At 43.1% G+C, this 18,390-nt stretch overlaps 1 protein-coding gene across 2 annotated transcripts in view; it reads left to right on the top strand.

Annotated features, from left to right (window-relative positions):
• The first annotated feature begins 16,208 nt into the window (after positions 1-16,208).
• Sox30 (SRY-box transcription factor 30) overlaps positions 16,209-18,390 on the top strand; it is a 30,042-nt gene continuing 27,860 nt past the window's right edge. For both annotated transcript variants that reach the window (XM_041675824.1, XM_041675825.1), the window contains exon 1: positions 16,209-17,247. In XM_041675824.1, the coding sequence (XP_041531758.1) occupies positions 16,209-17,247 (1,039 nt within the window). The remainder of the gene's footprint in view (positions 17,248-18,390) is intronic.

The raw sequence follows: 18,390 nt of genomic DNA, 5'->3' as shown, positions 1-18,390 counted from the left end.
GGTCTAGGGTGGAAGGTCCATCTCCTCCATGCCTCTGGTTTTTTAAAAAGTTAAAAAACAAAAACACAGGGCTGGAGAGATGGCTCAGCGGTTAAGAGCATTGCCTGCTCTTCCAAAGGTCCTGAGTTCAATTCCCAGCAACCACATGGTGGCTCACAACCATCTGTAATGAGGTCTGGTGTCCTCTTCTGACCTTCAGGCATACACGCAGAAAGAATATTGTATACATAATAAATAAATAAATATAAAAAAACAAAACAAAACAAAAAAACAAAAACACAGATGAAAACCTTAGTGTGCATACTAGGACAGAAGGATGAGTTGGCCTGGTTATTGGGTAGCTGACCCACCATAGGTTTGTGTACAAACATAGGTTTGTGTAGAGATAGACACCAAATCCTAGTAATGGTTTGCCTGGAAATTCTCAGTTTTTTTTGCATTCATTTATCTATCAAATCCTTAGTGGTTTTGTGTTGGTTCTGGGGTTTTTATTGTTTTGTGAGTTGACCTTAAAACTTTGTGTTTACTTTTCTGATTAACACCACGAATGAAGTAGGATTCACCACAGGTGTTTCTAGGAACTCAGGTCATTACCAATGCTGTACCGTATTTATTTTATGAATGTTTTTATTAGTGTGTGGCAATTGTACAAAATAATGGACATCATTTTCATACATGTGTGCACCACATTCTGATTATATTCATCTCCCATTGTCCTCCCCATTTCTCATACATTTTCTACTTGATCCTCTTTCTTTCCATAATATTTCCTCTTCTATTTCCACATATTTATTTTAGAGTCCACATATGAGAGAAAAATGCAGCCTTTCATAGTGAGCTGGGCTCTCCACATCAAACATTAATCAAGAAAATGCCCCGAAGATAGGCCCAAAGGCCAACCTGATGGAGACAGTTCTTCAGCTGAGGTTCCTCTTGCCCAGTTTGTGTCCAGTTGACACAAGCTAACCAGCATGCTCTTTCAGATTGAAAAGGGCTTCAAGGTCAAACCAAACACAAGGTACACATTTTGACTCAGCACTACCTTCAAAACTGCTGTACACACTCTAGGAGTAGTCTAATAATAATCAGTCATTAATCACCACTGTCTGCTTGAGTTTACTTCTTGCTCACTGCTGTTTTTTTTTTTTTTTTTTTTTTTTTCCAGGAAGGCCTCTTGATCCCCAAATAATCTCAATGCAAAATCCAGGAAGTGATTTGAGAAGTTTCACCACTGGGCGGTGCAGCATCTTTTTGCTGTCCCTCCCCCCCATTTTTGTCAGTTTCATACACATACGATGTTCTGTGATCATCATCACTCCCCCATTATCGTCTTTATCTACCTCACACCCTCCTGACCCGCCCCTTTCTTCCCCAACTGGTCCCTTAAACCTACTTTCATACCTTGTTTTCTTGGCACGGCTCTTCTGCTTGTCACCACAGCTGCCAGTGTTCCTGATTGCTATGGCTGCCCCACTACCAGAAGACAATGTTTTACAGCACTCCTCTCTCTCTTCTGTTCTGCCCCCTTTCCCTGATGTTCCCTGGGCCCTGGAGCCAGCAGGGGAGTATTATCCTCCTACACAGAAGGGGGAAATCAATAAGTGGAACAGTAATGCAATCTACTGGAAATGTTGGCTAATTAAAAGCAGGGAGTTAGGGAAGAGAACAGCTATGTGCTTGGACAGGAGAATAAACTTAGGAGATATTGGAAGTATTTGGCAAGGTAAACATAGGTTGTCAGAAAAGGCACATGTGGCAGAATGTTAACAGTGATTGATTCTAGTGTTTGCTGTAGGGACATGCATTGTATTTAATATCTCATCTTTCCTATATGGACATATAGAGGGATTATGTCCCTTCCTATCAACATACCTTAAAGTCCAAACAGACATCCCGTGTAACTTTATCTGGTCCGTTTTTAAGGACCTGCTCGGCGCTTGGCTGTGAACTATTCACATTGTGCACACAAGCTCATGCACTATGCACATCACCCTCAGAGGTTGGGGCCTCCCGTTCTGGTATGCAGCTTGTCTTCAGTGGCTGCAGCTCTGATCATAGCATCTCGGTTCCAGATGGGCAGAAGAAAGAAAAAAGGCAGCCAAAGGCCATACCTCCCCATGAATCATTTCTCTTTATGGGTTTTTCACGAAAGCAGGACAAATTCTTCTGACTTATTTCTGGCCTTTCTTATCTTCAGAAGACGCTAGGACATGCAGTTCTTTTAGCCTGGCGCCTGGCTGTCACCAACAATGGGGATTTTTTTTTCTGAAGTTTTTTTTTTTTTAAATGGCAACATGTTTTTGTTATATTTCTATTTCTGAGACTCTTCCATTCAGAAACCACTGCTTCATTAAGATTTGGCTGATTTCTCCTTAAGCTAAGCTTATTTTGAGAAAAGCTTAGTTTATAGAATTAATTATAAAAATTAGGTATTTGTTTTTGCATTGCTGTTTGATCATCCATAAAGGCCAAAACTGAGAGTTACAGCAGATGGCACTGAAAATAAAATAGAACCTCTTTACGTAACCTGTTTTGCAAAGTGAAAAATATTTAATGCACCATTAAAAATGGTCTTGGACCGGCAAGATGGCTAGGCAGGAAAAGGTGCTTGTTACTGAGCCTGATGACTCAAGTTAGAACCATGGGGTCAAAAGAGAAAACCAACCACCCCCAAATTGTCCTCTGATCTCCAAGTGCACATCATGGCATGAAGCCCCCCATTCCCAGCACACACAAATACACAAAGTGTCTAAAAATGTATGAAGAGCCGGAGAGATGGCTATGGTTGAGAGCACTTGTTGCTCTTGCAGGGGGACCTGGGCTCAGTTCCCAGCACCCACGTGGCAGCTAACAACCACCTGTAAATTGTTCTAAATTTCTAAGAGGTACACCTATGGCCATAGCTAAGATGAAGATAAAGCCCAAATGTCCAATCATGGATGAATAGGCAAGGCAAAATGTGGTATGGATTTATGACAAGATGTTATTCTGTCTGGAAAAGTAAGGAAACATCGACATACGCCATAATATGGCTGAATTTTGAGGGTGCCACGCCACATAAGGCATGCCAGGCTCATAAACACAAATAGCATGTGCTTGCATTCATGTGACGTGTCTCATGCAATCAAGCCCACAGAGACTGAGGTAGGATGCTGGTTGCTGGGGGAGGACGATGGAGAGTTCCTTTGTTTAATAGATGCAGAATTTAGTTTTATAAGATGAAAAGAGGTCTGGAGATTGGTTCACAATAATGTGGTTGTACTTAACACTACTGAACTGTATGCTTAAAAATGGTCAAAATGGTAAATTTTATGTATATTTTTCCATGATTAAAAATAAAGAATTCTGAACATGACAGGTATTTCTGACTCACATCTATAATGGCCTCTATTTATTATTATTATTATTTCTATTACTTCAAAGACTGCTTTAATGGAGAGAGAAGTAATTGGTTTTGGTTTGGAAGTCATATTTCAGTTTGTCTTCTTCCATGCTGACTCATTTCAATTTCACTAAGAGCAGCATTATGCAAATGCATTCAGGGTGGAAGAGGGAAGGGGAAGGATTGACTTGCCCCCCAACTCTCCTTCGCCCTCAGAACCACTCTAATCCAATTTCTGTCTGAGTCATGGATATGCTTCCAGGAAGGGCTGCTTCGTTCTGCCATGGTTTTCAAACATAGAGGCATTAAGACATTCCAGGATGTTCAAGGTTATGAAATCTGGAATGAACATTCTAGAAGAAGTGAATAATTACAGAGCCTTGAGGGTTTTTTTTGTATTTTAAGATATTTCTTCTACAACTCAGAATGAGTGGCTTTTATTTTAAGATAGTCATTGATTGTGTGTCCTTAAATGGATATATTTAGTCGACTGCTCTATTCAGCAGAATTCCAGAAGGATTTAGTTGCTGGAGGGCTGGGGAAAGGAGTTACAAGAACAAAAATGGGAAATAGATGTGCTTTTCTAGTCCACTAGACCTTGTCACATTTATTTCATGACTTTACTTTAAATCACTGGACAAATGTTTCTTAATTCTCTACTGTGTTGCATGTCCAGCTGGTGAAACAATACAATGCCCATGGTGCCTGCCTATTAGAGTTTATGCTCTGTTGAGATGACACTTTAAGGCACAGTGCTGTCTCTGCCCTGTCCCTTGTATACAATTTTGGAAAAGTACCCACAGGAAATGAGTTTTCATATCATTGACCAGACAATTCATAATTATCTATTGAGCTCCTTTGTTATGTGAGAGGGAACACTTGTGTAGAAAGATATAATAAACAAGGACAATAACTTCCAGGCTGTGTTAGTCACTTTTTTCACTGTACTGACAAAATATCTGACAAGGAAAAAGTTAAGAAAGGCAGGAAGAGTTTATTTGGGCCCACAGTTTGAAGGAATACAGTCCGCGATGGTGGTGAACACACGGCGGCAGGAGCTTTTGGCAGCTGGTCACATTCTATCTGCAGTGTAGAAGCAAGAGAGATGATGCTGTACTCAAGTCATTCTCCTTTTCCTTGCTATTCACCTTGGGATCCCTGGCCCATGGGATTGTGAGATCCACACTCAGGCTGAGTCTTGTCTCCTTAGCCAAGCCTCTCTGGAAACTCCTTCAAAGACACACACAGGAGGTGTGTCTCCTAGGTGATTTCAAAACCATTTAAATGGACAACAAGGTCTAACCATCACACAGGCAGAAGAAGCTGAGTTTCCAAACCATTCTTTCATACAGGATCTCACTTTTTTCCCTCCCAATAAGTCTGTAGGTGAGTCAAGACAGAAATCCTCAACATCATAAAAGAAACAGTTTGTGGGAGTGGGGTTCATGAAGTGGCTTCCTGATATCTGGCTTTTAGAACTGTAGTCGGAAATCAGTCCTCTTGCCTCCAAGTCCAGTGCCCTCTGTACCTCCCTGTTTCTTCATGGTTTAAGGAACAAAGTAGATAACCATAGTTTTTTATTACCCCTCATTATCTTCCTAAGTTTAGGTCACAGCAGCCCAACAGTCTGTTCCCATATGCAGACTTCACAACTCGGGCAGAGATAACTTTTTCTTACCTTTGCTCCAGGGTAAACACAGTGCAAATTAGTACAGAGGAAAGACCTCCCCTCCCCAAGCCGACCCAGGCTTGTTCTGGGAGAAGGTTTGGGTACAGCCCACACTGAATTCCATACTCTCTTCGTCCTCTCTGTAATAGAAATATCTGGTGGTCTTCCCAGTCTTTCAGACATGGAGAGAATCAGAGATGCCTATCTGACCCAAGCCAGGTCAATGGGCCCGGTCAGTGTTTACCACTGGGCTCCTCTCCCACTCTCCTGTTCGTACTGACTCTCAGGGGAAGAACAGAATCAAGTCCCTTCTGGTCCTGGGGAATAATGCACAGGATATCCCAGGAGAGTTCCAGTGAGGATCCAATAATGATGGTGTTTAAGAAACCGGAGGCCTTGAACATTTGCTAATAAAGCTGATTGGACAAAAGGATGTACTGTATGACACACCAAGGTTCCCAGTGCCACCAGGATGAATGCAGAGGTGTGTTTGAGAGGCAGGAAAGAGAGATGTGAAGAGGCGTTTTGTTTTTGTTTGTTTGTTTGTTTTGTTTTGGTCTGATTTTTAAAATATTTTATTTTGGTGGGGGGGGGACCCTGCATGGATGAGGGGAGATTATGGGTGACCGGGAGGTGAGCAGAATTGGGGTGCAAGCTGTGAAACCCTCAAAGAATCAATGAAGAAGTTAAATTATAAAAATAAAAAAAAAGGAATAAGGTCTCTGTCCTATTTAGAGTTATTGTTGCTGTGATGAAATACCATGACCAAAGCAATTTAGGGAGGAAAGGGTTCGTTTAGGATACACTTCCACTGCAGGAACTCAAATAGGCCAGGAACCTGGAGGTAGAAGCTGATGCAACAACCACAGATGGGAGCTGCTTTACTGACTGAGTCCTCATGGCTTGCTCAGCCTGCTTTCTTATACCACCCAAGATCACCAGCCTAGGCATGGGCCCCACCCACAAGGAGCTGGGTCTCCCACAGCAGTCACTAATTAGAAAACACCCTGCAGGCTTGCCTACTGCCCAATCTTCTGTAGTTTTTTTCTGAATTGAGTCTCCCTCCTCTCTGATGACTTTGGCTTGTGTCAAGTTGACATAAAACTGGCCAACACAGTCCATAAAGGGAAGGAAATTTGAGAAATTGAGAAGAAAATTTCTGATGACATTTTTGAGTGTCATGACTGGACCAGAGACAGCTCTGGAGTCCTCTAAGCCCCAGGAGAACAAGAACTTTGTTTAATTTTTAGGGGGAAGGTATTTTTTTTTTGAGGCAGAGTTTCACTACATAGTACAGGCTGTCCACAAACTCAAAACAGGTCTCATTCAGTCCTCACCACCAGTGCTGGGATTATACCTTAAAAAGTCCTCTTTACTTTCGAGACTCATCCTTCATGCTGAGCAAGTTGCTGGCACACACAAAGCAATTAGTAAACATTTACCAGATGAATAAGACCAAACGTGTTTTTCTATGTAACAGTTGGTTTTTTGAATTCTTAATTCATTGGGGCTGTACATCATATGTAAAATAATATATTTTTTTCAGTCAAGCTGTGGTAGCACAGGCCTTTAATCCCAGCACTCGGAAGGCAGAGACAGGCAGATCTCTGTGAGTTCGAAGCCAGCTTGGTCCAAAGAGTGAATTCCAGGATAGGCTCCAAAGCTACAGAGAAATCCTGTCTTCACAGCCAAAAAACAAACAAATAAACAAAAACAAAAAACAAACAAACAACAATAAAAAAAGCTTGTATTTTCCCAATAACTATTCTTTCCGCTTCTCATTTCTTGGTAGTTAACGACTAGCTTAAACAAGCTTGCCCAGGGCCCAAAAGACAACAGGTAAATGCACACCTGCCGCCAAGCTGAGAATCTGAGTTCAGTCCCTGGACTGCGTGGTAGACGAGAACTTACTCATGTGAGCAGCCCTCTCACCTCCACACTCACCCCTACCTGTAAAGTAAATAAAAATGTGGTTTCAAAAGTAAAATAAAAGAATTTTGACCAGATTGCTTTTGTCACCACACCCTTAAAGGCGGTGTGTACAAAGTAACAGTAGGTTCTTTTCCTTCCTTCCTTCCTTCCTTCCTTCCTTCTTTCCTTCCTTCCTTTTTTTCCTTTCCTTTTTTGGGTGTGGGGTTGAGGAAGACTCTTTCTGTGTAGTCCTGACTATTCCGGAGGCCTCAAATTCACGGAGATCTTTCTGCCTCTACCTCCCGAGTGCTGGGATGAAGGGTGTGTGCCACCAAGTCCGACTGCCAGTGGATTCTTAAGGTCTCTGAATTTAGAAATAGACTACTTAAGTTTTTCAACTTTGAGCCTTTGGCATGCTTTCCGAATATTAGGAAAACTCATTTGAATCCCGTTTCTTAGGTTTTAGGGAATCAAAAGCAGTTGATACAATGAACGGAAGAGAGACTCTGGCTGTAATTCGGAATATGTAGGTGCGGGTGTGGTCTTCAATGTCAGGCTGGCAGGGTTTACAATCTTACTTCAAAGGTAAACCTTTGGGCTCTGATGCTAGCGTGTTTCCAGAGAGGATGAGCTGAGACGATTTCCTCACTGGGTGGAATTTTTCAAGGAAGTCCAGGTACAAAGAGGGCTGAGAAAATAGCTGTGTGCCAGCCTGCCTTGGCGCCTTCCTAAATAAGTGCTGTCACCATCATTGCTGTCACCATCTTCCTCTGACATCAGATGCCAGCTTCTATTACCTTCCCATGGGCGTTCAATACCAGTGACATTGCAGGGGGCTTCACTGAGACATTCAGGTTCAAGTCTGAACAGCTGCAGGGGTTCAGCTTCTTCAACTTGCAGAGGGCCCTTGTTGGACTGACTGCCTCTCTACTGCTGCTGCTGCTACTGCCACTTTACCCTAGCCTGCTCGTCAATCTAATCATGGCCCTTCTATAAATTACACTTGGTCTGTCAGGTTTGCTCCTCTAAAGAACCGAGGCTAATGCAGTTGGATCGAAGAGCATGGGACAATCCTAAGAGAGATGGCGAGCAGGCTGTAGGAGGGAAACCAGGAGACAAACTGGATTTACAGAGATGAAATATGAGCGGAGGATTTGACTTTGTTGTATCTAATGTTTTAGGAAAATTAATTTGCTGAGGCGTGAGGAGTAGAGGAGAGCAAAGGGAACCTGGAGGCATCTATGCCAGCTGAGAATCTAGTTAGATATTTTGGGATATGCAGCATTGATTAAAAGGAAGAGTTTGATTAAAACAATAAAAAACAAAAAACATTTTGTTCTCTGTAAAACATTTTGCCGGTCTTAAATCACAGTTTTTAATCTATTTTTAAAAGGCAAAGTGTTGAGATGTTCTGAACAATGAAAATATAATTGGTATGGAGGCAGAGCCATGCTTGAAGAGGTATAAATTATACCATACAGCTAGGAGTTATTTATAGGACTGTGTAATTGAGTGCTTCAGAATTAGTGTGGGCCCTAATTAGATAGTCAGATTGACACCGGCAGATAGATTTCAATTTAATTTTTTCAAATGAATAGACCTGGGTTATTGAACAAGCCATTTGAACTCTTCACACCAATCTAAACATGGAACCTGGACCGCCAGTCTAAACGTGAATTCTGTTTCTATGGCACTCTTTGACATGTTGATAGAGGGGACATTTCCAGTAAAGGATTTGTGTGTGTGTGTGTGTGTGTGTGTGTGTGGTTAGTCTGAGAGGAGTATGTCACACTTGTAATTCAATAGGATGACCTTTTTAATTGTATCAACAGAAAAAAAAAGAATTAAAATCAGTGCATTGTGGAGGGTGAAGCGAGCATTAGTTAAGGCTTATTTAGTAAGCGAGGCAATGGTTGGCCCCGCCTAGGGAGTGGTCTTATATGGTTTCTTTCTGCCAATAGGCAGAGGCAGTTTTTTTAGAAGTTGTTCATGGTGGTTGGAAGGAGAAATGTCCCCATAGGCTCAGATATTTGAACACTTGGTTTCCTTCCAGTTGGTGGGTCTGTTTGGAGAGGAGGCACAACCTTGCTGGAGGAAGTACGTTACTGACACTGTGCTTGCAGAGTTTCTAGAAGCTTACCAGCGGTGGTGGTGCACGCCTTTAATCCCAGCAGTCGGGAGGCAGAGGCAGGCGGATCTCTGTGAGTTTGAGGCCAGCCTGGTCTATAGAGCAAGTTCCAGGACAGGCTCCAAAGCTACAGAGAAGCCCTGTCTTGAGAAACAAAACAAAACAACAGTTTATAGCTCACTTCCAGTTTGCTGTCTGCTTTCTGCTTCTGGTTGGAAATGTGGTTCCTTGGCGTCCTGCGTTTGCCTTCATGTCTGCCACCCATCACTATGTCTCTCCGCCACAAGGGACTCTTACCCTCTAGGACCATCAGCCAAAATAAACTCTTTCTTCCGTAAGTTGTTTTTGGACACAGTCTTTTATCACCGGAGCAACAAGAATAAAATGGTTACTAGAGCACCTTTATTCCCAATTCAGTCTTTTACAATTAGACCCAAGAATATTATCAAAATATGATTACCCATAAAGCTGAGTTTACTAGAGCAAATGGCAGTGATGCCTAGTATATGCTACTCGGAGACTGCCTTGTGGGAATGGGCCAGAGGCCACCCAGGCTAGCCTTTCCCAGAGCCCTGTTCTTCCTTTTATCTGACTAGCTTGGCTAGCTTATTCTAAGCCTTATTTGCCCACCTCAGTGTTCTTGACCTTGACAATTTAACCCTAACTCTTTAATTATAACATTACCACTGGTGAAATATTAAATTGGGAAGAGAATTCAAAGGCTTTCAGAGACTAAACTACATTCCATCCTGGGCTCTATGTGAACTTACACCATTTAAGGAAATCTTTTTTTTTCTCCAAGATATTTTGGTTTTGAAGATGACTGCTTGAGAATACATTCTTAGACCAAACACCCAGCAACTCCTGCGTGCTCGGATCTGACTCGTCACAGAAATAATGTGAACATGACCCTCCCTTTAAGCCTTTGTAAGACACGGTTCTGGAACGGAAGAATTTCAGAATGAGAAGCTGCAGTATGAATCAGAACTTAGTAGAATAGAAAGAAACACCAAATATCTTTACTTTGTAACTAGACATAGGTTCTAGTTTTTAAATCCGGAGAGGAACATTGCCTTTTCCATTTCTGAATTGAATTTTGGCCGTATGTCTCTCCATCTTCCCACACAACCAGGACTGAGATTTACAAAGATGTCAGCTATTCTCTATTCTTCACCAATAAGAAGAACCCCGTTTTAAGTGTTTCTTCGGGACCAAACCCCATGCTCAGCCTTTCCAATGGAGTATCTCTTTACCTCTACTTAAGTATATGTGGTCGCTATGCTCATTTTATAGCTGGGGGAACAGGCGTCCAAAATTCAGTGTCATATTCAAGGTTACATAGCAAGTGACAGAGCAAGGATTAGGAAGTCAGGGCTGTAATGTAAATCTTATATCGTTAGCCAGTGTTTTGATACTGCATGCTGTAATATCACACTCATCTGTGGATTCTTTTCTTTATAAACACTTTCTTTTTTATAAATATTTATTTATTTATTTATTATGTGTACAGCATTCCTTCCATGTGTGCCCGCAAGCCAGAAGGGGTGTCAGGTCTCATTATAGATGGCTGTGAGCCACCATGTGGTTGCTGGGAATTGAACTCAGGACCTCTGGAAGAGCAGTCAGTGCTCTTAACCACCAAGCCATCTCTCCAGCCCCTATAAACACTTTCTTTAAAGAAGGGAATCTCATGTAGCTTAGACTGGCTTCAAGCTCCAAATACAGTGGAAGATAACCCCGAATTATGATCCCCCTATGGTTTTTTTTTTGGACACTTTTTGTTGTAGTTGTTCATCAGATAGCATTGCCCATAACTCAGTCTGATCTCATATTTGCTATGTAACTGAGGATGACCTTGAACTTCTGATCTTCCCACTCCTACTGCTGCATTATGGAATGCAGGCCTATGCTACCATGACCACACTATGCATACTAGGGTCCAAACCCAGGGCCTCTTGTATACTAGGCAATGACTCTACAAACTGAGCTATATCCCTATCCTGAGGCTTACTAGTCTTGAGGCAGGGTGCCATTATATAGCCTAGGCTAGCCTTCAACTCCTAATCCTTTTGTATCCAATGCTCAAATTCTGGGTTTATAGACCTGTGCCACCACATCTTGCTGGTAATTAGTACTTTCTTGAGAGATGAAAAACAATATTAAGAGAGGAACATATGCTAAATGTTTTAATAAACATTCTATCCTAGGGAGTCTAAGTCTTGTATTGGAAATGGCTTGGCTAGATCATAAGAGGAAGGTAACTACAACCATCTAATCTTCAACCCTATCGAAGGCCTGAGAAGGGAGATAATATTACTTGAGCAGGCAGGAAGTACAATCAAGTAGCTTCCAAAGCTAGCAATATATGACAAAGACAACTGACTACCTAGGCAATCACCCAAAGTCTCATTTGCAACGTTGAAGCAACCAACTTTGGCTAAGGCCTAGAATAACTGACAGACCATTTTCAAAGGCAAGGGATTTTTCACAACCATCTTACCCTGACATGGCAAGATTTCACAGTCCTGTTTATCTATTTTTGGATACTATATCTTTTCAGTGGTTGAGGCATGAACATTTATTTGCCCAAAGGCCAGTTTTTGCCAAGAAGAAAACAGGCTCCAAGTGGAGTGTCTTTGGTGCTCAACATTCTCTCAGAAATAAATCAGTGCTGCCAGAAGCAATCATGTCTTATGTTAACAAAACCCTAAGTTATTTAAATGCCATGTTCCACAGATCCTTGAAGTGGTTGAAGATTACCTATCTATACAGAATATAATCTCTATGTATCTAAAGAACCTGATTAGTCTAACTATAAGTATGACAAACATAGATGACTATTGATTTATAATTCTTAATACCTATCTAACTTAAAGACTAAGACAATAAACAATTGTACAATAATTGAGGACAATGACCTCCAAATGTAAACAATGCATAATTATCTTGATCACACAAGGAGGTCAGCACATCCTTGAAATAAACTGGTTGATTTAGTTCAGCAGACTTTTCCATTATCCAAAGTCTTTCTGCTGTTGCTGTTCCTTTCTCATAAGCGTTAACAAAATTCAAGGTTAATAAAGTATTATGCAATCTATTTCTGGGGGTATTTTCCATCCCTTTCTGTTTGTTCAGCATATCCTTTATAGTACAATTTGATCTTTCTATAACTGCTTGACCTGTAGGACTGTGTGGTATGCCTGTAACATGCTTAATATTATAATAACCAAAAAACCATTTCATTTTCCTAGAGACATAAGCTGGACCATTATCTGTCTTATTTGTGCAGGTATACCCATGATGGCCATAACTTCCAATAAATGTGTGATTACCGAATCAGCCTTTTCTGAGCTCAGGGCAGTTGCCCATTGAAAACCTGAATATGTGTCAATGGTGTGGTATACATATTTTAATTTACCAAATTCTGTAAAGTAGAACACATCCATCTGCCATATTTCATTTCTTTGAGTACCCTTTGGGTTACTTCCTGCAGGCAACGGTGTTTGATTATAGAAAGAACAAGTAGGGCATCTCTTTATAATCTCCTTAGCTTGTTGCCCAGCCTCAGAAATAATTTAATGTCTTTACTTAATATAGAGAAATTCAGATTTTACACTTTTTAAAAAATTAACTTTTATTGGTTCTTTTCGATTTTCACATCGTGCATCCCAATCCTGCCCATCTTCCCAGCCCACATCTGACCTCTGCCCTTGCAACCTCCCCCACAAAACAAAACAAAATTTAAAAGAAAAACTAAAAACCAAACCAGACCAACAAAGCAAAACAAGAATGAAATAAAGGAGGGGGGGGGGATTTCGTTGTGGAAGCTGACGCGTCTTCACCCTTTAGTCTTTCCAGTCTTTTCTCTTCATTTGTAAGTGTTCATTACCAGGAATCATGGTCTGGTTAGAGGCCTTTGTCCTCTGTAGCCATCGACAGTGGGCTCTCACCAGGTCTTGCCCAGGCATTCCCACCATTGTCTTGTGTCATGGAGCTCTTGTAAGGTTTGCATCTGTAGGATCATACCCTGCTCCTGCTCTGTTCGTAGATGATGTTGGGTTGGGCCCACTCACATCTCTGTCCTTGCCTGGGTATCAGGTGGGCAAACTAGTCAGCTCGCCAGTTTTTCCCCACTGTCGACACCCACCATGTCCTCTCCAGCACTGCTTCAGCCAGCCCACCCACTAAAACCTGTCTGGCTCACTCACACTCACACCAGCAGGCCCAGCTCCACTGTCTTGCCCAGGCGAGGTGCAGGGTCTTCTCTCCCACTTGCTATAGGGTGCCTGGGGCTAGAAACCATGAACTGAGTGCTTGGTTGAGCTTGGTCAAGTTCTGCTCGCCCCAGCAGCATGGCATAGTGCACAGCTGTTGCTCGATTTTCTACTTTTGAGTCTGCTTTTTCATTAGTATATAGTAACTGCATAAAATAATAGGTCTCATGATAACATTTTCATACAAGAATTTAATATGCTTTAATCATATCCACCCCTAATTTTCTTATCTTGTTTTCTCCCATTTCACTGGCCCCCTTCCCTTCTGCTTCCCAACTAGTCTTTCCAATATTGAAACTCTTCCTGGCCTGAAAGAGAATAAAGCAAAAAGATCAACTCATTACCAGAGCATGAATAAAAACTTGTTCTGTGAGCAGCAGCTTCTTCTTCTTCTTCTTCTTCTTCTTCTTCTTCTTTTCTTCTTCTTTTCTCCTCCTCCTCCTCCTCCTCCTCCTCCTCCTCCTCTTCTTCTTCTTCTTTTTGATTTTGACTGCACTTGTCAGAGAAAATATTCAGTGTCTGAGTCTGGCTTAGTTTACTTAACATGATATCCAGGTCTATCAAATTTTTTGCAAATGAAGTGATCTCATTTTTTATGAATGAATAATACTCCATTGTGTATATATGCCATATTTTTTTGTCCATTTTCCCCTTGACTGGCACCTAAGTTGGTTCTATCATTTCTATGTGGAAATTTTACCATTTCATCTAAGGTGTCAGTTAAACTGTTGATAAGGTTGTTCACAATATTATTTTTATTACTTTTTCTCTCTGTAGTGTTCAGAGTGTTTCCATTTTAGTTACTAGTCTTGGTCATCTACACCATCTTTTTTCTCTATCTTGATAAGTTCATTTTTGAAATCAAAGAATAAATTCCCAATTTCACTCGTGTTCTCTACTGTTTTGCTGTTTTTATTTATTATTTGCAGTCTACTTTATGTTAAAGTAATTCTCCATTAGACAAACTAGAATTTAACCTTATTTCCACCACTGATTGGAGTTTTTAATTCAATAACACTTGTCTGCCATCCTCTTTTCTTTCATTTTTCCAAGGTATTTTTAATTGTCTATTTTGTGTGACAAATTAAATTCTTTGCTTTCTTTAAGCTAAGCACTTTTTTTTGAGAAGATGCGGTATTTTTTTTAAAATCTGGCTTTGTTTAGTATAGTTTGGTCTTTTTGAGACAGAATCTCATATTGCAGCCAGCACTGGCTTGTAACTGACATAGCACTCACGCTAGCCTCAGACTTCTGACAGCCAACTCTACTGCCTCAATCTCCTAAGCACATTTTAGAGGTTCAGTTGTCTGTGTGTGATGTGTTCTTCCATGATTAGTCTTTAGCACATCTGACAAAAGAGGGTTAGAAAGAATTAATTCATCTTTGATTGTCTTGGACATAGGCTCATCTGCTTCAAGACAGAGCTGTCGCATTTAGTCAAAATGTCTAGTGATTCAGTAAATGCTATCATTTCACATTTACTTGGTGAATTTTTAATGAAAACCAAGCACAATCCTACTTAAGAGACACACAGAAAAAAAAAAACCTAGAATGAGCCCTTAATGTAAGTAGTATTACTATTTTATTAGAACGGGGCAGTTCTTATTCCTCTTCAGTAAGCATTTATTGAACGATTACTCAACAGTTGGCATTGGGGAGTCAATAATGAAAGAGACAGAAGCAGTTCTTCCCCGAAGGAGGTAACAATCAACTGGAAGAGGCCACAGAATAATCACACAAACAAAGCAAGCACTTCAAAGGATGCGATCGGGTATGAGTGCATAAAAGGGATTCGAACGGATGCTGAGTCATTGTTTTCTCTGAAGTATGGGTCAGCTAGTTGAGAAATAAGCAGGAGTTTCAGAGCCATAAAAGCTTGACATGCCGAAAAACATTTCATGGTGAAAAAGAATGGCGGGTGGGGTGCGGGAGGCAATGTGGTTGAAGCACACAAAACCTACATAGAGGAAGTGTAGGTAGAACCCAAGTCACTACCAGATTTATCAGGCTCTGCCAAGAATTTCGGATTTTTATCTCATAGCCAATAGATGCAGCAGAAAGATTTGGGGGAAATGTGACAGGTTAGACTTATATTTTCAGTACTACTGGCAGTTGGGGAGTAGTGGGACAAAGGATGTAGAGCAAGATGATAGGAATACCACAACATTCATTAAGGATGAGGAAGATCGGACAAGGATACTGGCGGGTAGAACCTCAAAAAGTGGAGGAATTTGGGTTGCCTTTTGGAAGTAGGATGACTGAAAATTCAACCAGAGAAATGGTCACCAAGTCAAGCATCTATGTCAATAAGATCTATTAATGAGGTTGGTGACAGGTTGCAAGATGTCCCCACTATCCCTCTGACACGGGCCCCAGCCGGCAAGAAAAGGCCCAGGCCTGCATCCTTGGCGGTCATTTGTCGAGGCGAGGCGTGGAACCACAGGGTTTCCTGGGCAACGCCATTGTCACGCTCAGGGCGGGGGTGGGGGTGGGTAACCAAGGACAAGGTTGAAGAGAATCCGGAAGAGAGGGCGAGTGAAGAGGCGGGAAAAATGGGAAACACGAGCTTCGGCCCGGGCTACGAGGGATGATTCCACGGTTCTCGCACAAGGCGATAGTGGAGGGTGGGAGGAGCCGAGGAGCGTGCCTCTGATTGGCTGCCCGGGAGCACCAGGCCGCTCATGATTGGGCGAGGCGAGCTGGAGGCCCGAGTCTGTGGAGCGCGTAGGGTTCTGGGTAGCCAAGGCCTTGGAAGGGTCTTAACCGAAAGGGGGAGGGGGAGGCCGCCAACAAACGGCTGAGCTCACAATCCCAGCCGGGACCAAGCCGGCCGCCCCCTCCCCCATGGAGAGAGCCAGACCGGAGCCGCCGCCGCAGCCGCGCCAACCGCCGCGGCCCACCCCACCGCGCCCGTTGCGACCCGCTCCGCCCGCGCAGCAGCCCGTCGAGGCCGCCACCTTCCGGGCCGCGGCCGCCGAGCGCCCGGAGTCGCCGCCGGTCCAAGCCGCGGCCGCCATCGCCGCAGTGGCCTCATCGTGCGGGGACGGCTCGGCAGCCGGTGCGCAGGCTGGGACGCGTCGTCTGCTGCAAGTGAAGCCGGAGCAGGTGCTGCTGCTGCCGCCCCCAGGACCGCTGTTACCGCAGGCTCCTGACGAGGGTGCGGCCGCCGCTGCCGCTGCTGCGGCCGTCGCGTCGTCCGCGCAGGCGCGCCTGCTGCAGCTGAGACCGGAGCTGCTGCTGTTGCCGCCGCCGCCGTCGGCGGCCGACGGAGGCCCTTGCAGGCCGGAGCTGTGCTCCATGCAGCCCCGGACGCTGCTCGTCAAGGCCGAGAAGCAGGAGCTGGGGGCAGGCTTGGACCTGTCGGTGGGATCTCGGAGGACCACCGAGGCCGGCCCCAGAGCCTCCAGGGCCGCCAAGTTGGATGGCACCGGGAAGGCCCTCGATGGCCGCCGAGGGGAGGAGAAGAAAGCCAAGCTGGAGGTGGAGGAGGCCTCGAGGGATGCGCTGAAAGGCGGCGAAGGCAGGAGCCTGCTTGTTGGAGAAGGAGTCATCAAGACCGAGGAGCCAGACAGACTCAGGGACGATTGCAGGCTGGGCACGGAAGCCGCGTCCAATGGCCTAGTCCACGGCAGCAAGGATGCTCTCCTGGCCCAGCCACCCAGTGCTTTTGGGCCGCACCAGCAAGACCTACGGTTCCCTTTGACTCTCCACGCGGTCCCTCCTGGGGCCCGTATCCAATTTCAGGGGCCTCCGCCTTCTGAGCTAATACGCTTGTCCAAGGTTCCCCTGACACCAGTGCCTATTAAAATGCAGTCCTTACTGGAGCCTTCTGTAAAAATTGAAACCAAAGATGTCCCCCTCACCGTGCTTCCCTCAGACGCAGGTATTAGAAGGCGAGGGAATCTGGACTTCACATTGTTGTCTATGTTGCCCACAGCAGAGATACTAGCCGTTTAGGAGCTAGAGGTCAAAAAATAGAATCATGGTACTCATGTTTAGCCTGCAAAGGAGTTGTTTCTGATGTATTTGTCCATATACTGTAAAAAAAAATATATATATAGACTTTTGTGTGAAAGCTCTCCACAAACTTTTTTTTAAAAAAAATCACTTTTAAGTGTTAGTAAACAGATTTAAATAATAGACACACCAGAATGCCTTGTTAGATAATACAAATCCCCTAGCGTATACATTTCAAATTTCCTGATGTAGTAGCTTCATAGGTTTATGTGTATCAAGAAATAGAACCAAACCAAAGCTTTGGGAGAAATGATAATTGTTTATACTGATTATAGAGGTTACTTTAAAAGTCAACAATAACTTTGCTTGGAGAAAATATTCAAATCTAGCATTGTATTCTAAAAGCTAAGGCTTTCTAGAAACATTAATAAATACTCAATAAATTGTTTTTTTTTTTTTGATTTTTCGAGACAGGGTTTCTCCGTAGCTTTTGGTTCCTGTCCTGGAACTAGCTCTTGTAGACCAGGCTGGCCTCGAACTCACAGAGATCCGCCTGCCTCTGCCTCCCGAGTGCTGGGATTAAAGGCATGTGCCACCACCGCCCGGCTAAATTGTTTTTAAAAGAAGTAATATAGTCACTGCAGACAGGGTTTCTCTGTGTAACAGTCCTGGCGGGAACTCACTCTGAAGACCAGGTGGCATCGAACTCTCAGAGATCACCTGCTTCTGCCTTCCAAGTGCTAGTATTAAAGCATGTGCCACCTCGGCCTGACCCTAGATAGTACTTTCACGAACTGCATTGGGATAAAATTTAGTGAGTTTCCTTTTTAGGAATTTTTAGCTGGTACTGTGACTCTTGGGATCACTTGCATTATTTTCCCCCAGGGTATGAGACTAGTTGTAATGATTCAGCGTGGCAGGAATTTCTCCTTCATAGTGAAAAACTGTTAGCATAAATACCGTTTGCTTTGAAGGATGCTACAGCCACTTTTGAAAGTGACTTCCTTTAAATATTACATAACTAACATCAGTGTGCATAGTTATGAGTTATCGTTCCTGCCCCCAATGA

Source organism: Microtus oregoni, unplaced genomic scaffold (assembly GCF_018167655.1).
Source record: "Microtus oregoni isolate MIOR12 unplaced genomic scaffold, Mior012 000027F_ref0000203, whole genome shotgun sequence".
In the NCBI taxonomy this organism is placed as follows: domain Eukaryota; kingdom Metazoa; phylum Chordata; class Mammalia; order Rodentia; family Cricetidae; genus Microtus; species Microtus oregoni.
The sequence above is the reverse complement of the archived record's forward strand: the minus strand, read 5'-3'. Positions and strand labels throughout refer to the sequence as shown.